General features: G+C 34.6%; 1 protein-coding gene across 2 annotated transcripts; it reads right to left on the bottom strand.

Annotated features, from left to right (window-relative positions):
* Window positions 1-773: 773 nt before the first annotated feature.
* On the bottom strand, window positions 774-3,247 carry LOC130807619 (uncharacterized). 2 transcript variants are annotated; one of them, XM_057672892.1, is made up of 4 exons: window positions 2,058-3,247; window positions 1,913-1,966; window positions 1,640-1,824; window positions 774-1,473 (listed from the first exon to the last, which is right to left on the bottom strand). In XM_057672892.1, exons 1-4 carry the CDS (start codon window positions 2,827-2,829, stop codon window positions 1,351-1,353), a joined length of 1,134 nt encoding a protein of 377 aa, XP_057528875.1. In that variant the 5' UTR covers window positions 2,830-3,247; the 3' UTR covers window positions 774-1,350. The 2 variants fall into 2 exon arrangements, with proteins under 2 accessions (XP_057528875.1, XP_057528876.1); XM_057672893.1 differs by lacking the exon at window positions 1,913-1,966 and having other exon boundaries at window positions 2,058-3,235.
* Window positions 3,248-3,459: the final 212 nt, after the last annotated feature.

Raw genomic sequence — 3,459 nt, 5'->3', positions numbered from 1 at the left:
TTGTTGAACCAACAAGTTCTTCATGAAACTCTTCCACAACAAAAAGTTTATTTTTTATCAAAAAATGGAATATAAAACCTTATTCCATCAGCCATCTAGTTTCCTCACATAAATCCTTACTTTTGCTCACCAAATTACCCATAAATTTAACCAAGTTCAAATACCAATTGAAATGGAAGCGATTATGACTGTTTGGTGAAGAACAATATGCAAAAAAACAATGAAAAACATAGCAACAATCAATGAAGACAATAAACAACACACACAAGTTTATGAGGTATCTTAGACATCTCCCCCTTAAACGATTTTTAATATCACTAATTACTCAACAATACATCAATGAACTAAATCCTCTCACTCTTGAGAATAACCTCTGACGATAAAGATCTCACCTTTAATGGAGATAACCTTCAAATCAAATACAAAGAAGAAGAAACTCTATTAGCATTAACCCTAGTTACTCTCAATGTATTAGCCTCCTTCACATTCCCAATGTTGAGTTAAATTTTTATATATAAGCCTTCAAATCAATGTTATTAATATTAATACATGAATGATATGATAGGATTGAATTCATAGTATAAGAAAAACAACTGATATGACAATATGTGGTCAAGGTTGTGGAAACAGCTAGCCCAGGTAGTGTACGCTATCAAAATACTCTTTTGGTCTCTTTTATATTACTACTCCACAACAGAACATGTTTACTTGATAATTGATAGAGCAAGAATAGGGCAAGAAGCAAATAGGTGGTATAAAGTGGATGGAATAAATAGAGAAAATGAGTAAGTGACTTAGAGTTAAATAATAGGATTCATACTACAACTAAAAATCACACCACCATCTAACCGTTGGACAGCATTAAACTGAATTCAAAAAATGTCAAATAAGCTTGTTTACATTTCTTATGAAGAGCACATGCAGGATGCAGTTTCAGGCTTTCAGCTGCTGTCGCAAAATGCTCACAAGACTGCCTTCTGTCAATGCGGATGGTGATCGTGTTGTCACAACTTATATTTTGAACATTAACTTTTGCAATACAGTCAGGCTATGCTTAGGGCAATGGCCGATGCTGGCATGTGCAATAACAGGTTTGTTCGAGAAAAATGGCTGCTATTCAACATAATTAAAGGATCCTAGACACGAAAAATATACAGGGTAGCACAGATCATCTGAACCAAAAACTCAATTAACAACTTTTGCATATTGGATCACTAGCAAAAGTATTTGTTTGTAGGATTACATTAAACAGACCAGGCACACTAATAACAGCACAAAGGGTAAGTTATAAAACAGTCCTAAACTGACTAGTAGAGAAGAGAAACACCACACCAGCAAAGACCAAACTTCCTAGCTTGTTATATGATCGGAAGCATCGGAAGAACATTGTAGCCCGTCAAATGGCATTCCATTCATCTCTAAATTCATCTTCATGTCATCTCTTATATCCTTCAAAGTAAGTAAATCGTTTTTCTGCCAGAGAAGTTAATCCAAATTCAGTAAGCATTTGTACAGAAAATACACAGTTCTACTTAATACAAGAATCTCATATTTCAATTTCAAACAAGAAAAGGTTCGAAAAAGGATTGCATTCCAAAGCATAACATATGACAGGAAATCGCAATCTTGTAACACTTACTAGCTCACTGCGTTCATTTCCAAATGTATCTTCCATCTGAAGAAACAAAGACCTCCATTGATTCATAAGATCAATTTCCAACTGCGCTGCTTCACTAAAGTTTCCTAGGGCATGCTCGCCCTTTAGATTGTATGTATTGTATTTTTGAGCTAAATTGCTCGCTTCCTTCTGACTCTTAGCTAATGCTGAGAAGGATCACGTTAAGGATGTCAATTGCCTAAACACTAAAAATAAAACAATCATTCGCCATGGATAAAGGGGCACTAAATGTACCTCTAATCCGGCCTTTCAAATCCTGATAATGCAGATCCGATAATGCAAAAGCAGCTGTTCCGAAAAAGAACATCAAATCCTTCAATTACTCATAACAATCCCAATAATAAATTCATGATTGCACATATAGAAACTTTGCACATACCTTTAGAACAAAACGAGCATGAACAGTCTTTGATTGAGTCCGTATAATCAGCAACACCAACACTAGAACCAATGACATCCTCTTTCAACAATGCACATCTCTCTAATCCAAACCCTTGCATCTCGTTAGATTCGTCCAATCTTGAACTCACAAATGATTCACATTTATTAGTCATCAAGCGATCAACACTTAGATTCCCACCACTCTCACATACAGCTTGAGTACCCAAAATTTCATGACTGCTCTCATTTTCACCAACATCAGAAATCTCTATTCTTTCTTCATTTTGACTTTCATTTTCACCTTCAAAACATTCTCTTTCAATAGGTTTCGAGCTCTCACCACTTTGCACCCCCAAAACACAACTTTCCCTCAATGTTTCAGCCACTTTAACAGTATACAAATCTATACTATCCAGCACAGATTTGTAATTTTCCTTAGTTCCATAACCAACATTCACTGAATCTTTTCGAGAATCAATAGAAGGACTAAGTAAGCGATACGTCTTACCACCTTTCAATGGTGATAACCCAATTTCATTACTAAGTCTAGGAAATTTTAAAATGGTATTTCCTTCTTTTTCTAATTTATCAATCACCCGATCAACTTGCTTCAAAGAATTAGTATCTTTATCTGTATCAAATGCAATATTATTCTTATTATCACTCTTTGAAATCAATGAAAATTTCCTTTTCCCAAGTTGATTAGTTATATCACCTAATGCATTACGACTTTTTTTCTCGTTTGATTTCTCAGATTTATCTTCATCCATCTGTATAATTTATAATAACTAACACCCAAATGTGAAAATAGCTTTAATTTCAAAAACCCTAATAAGAAATCGAAAAGTGATGCAAAAATTGAGATAATTGATTTAGGGTACTGAGACCTGAGTACTGACCTTTGACTACGGGAAAAAGGGAATACCGGCGATAATTGGAAGAGTTTCGTAACGGGTAAATTCATGAGCTATAACAACTGGAATTTTTTAGGGATACAGAGAAGTGAAAATCGGGGAACTTTTTTTAGGGTTTACTCATATAGGCGGAAATGTGGAGAGTGATGAATTGCTAAACAGGGATTGCGGGAGTATATGAGGGGGAATTGTGAAATTTTCAGTTTGTTGAGGCGGGAATATTTTGTCGGGTTTCTAAATCTTATGCTCTTCAATATTTGACCCGCCATGGACGGACATCCAAATTACTCAAATTATCAAATAAGGCGTAAATAGTTATTTAAAAATTTGGACCCCACGATTCGACCTTTATTCGATTTATAACTTAATTCAATTTTGAACTGACTTTAAATTGTGTGTATAGTTGAACCAATTTTGAATCGACTTAGAATTGATATGATGACTCTAGTGAACACTTTAAAATGTCATTATCATCATCGTCGTACT

The sequence above is a fragment of the Amaranthus tricolor genome, chromosome 3 (assembly GCF_026212465.1).
Source record: "Amaranthus tricolor cultivar Red isolate AtriRed21 chromosome 3, ASM2621246v1, whole genome shotgun sequence".
NCBI lineage: Eukaryota > Viridiplantae > Streptophyta > Magnoliopsida > Caryophyllales > Amaranthaceae > Amaranthus > Amaranthus tricolor.
This window is presented reverse-complemented; position numbering and strand designations above follow the sequence as displayed.

What these genes read in the sequence shown, in the direction of transcription:
- LOC130807619 (XM_057672892.1), bottom strand. Translation starts at nt 2,829, where the DNA reads ATGGATGAAGATAAATCTGAGAAATCAAACGAGAAAAAAAGTCGTAAT. An exon ending in ATGCTCGTTTTGTTCTAAAG is followed by an intron (nt 1,967 to 2,057) that starts GTATGTGCAAAG and finishes TTTTCGGAACAG; the next exon opens with CTGCTTTTGCATTATCGGAT. An exon ending in GAAATGAACGCAGTGAGCTA is followed by an intron (nt 1,474 to 1,639) that starts GTAAGTGTTACA and finishes CTTCTCTGGCAG; the next exon opens with AAAAACGATTTACTTACTTT.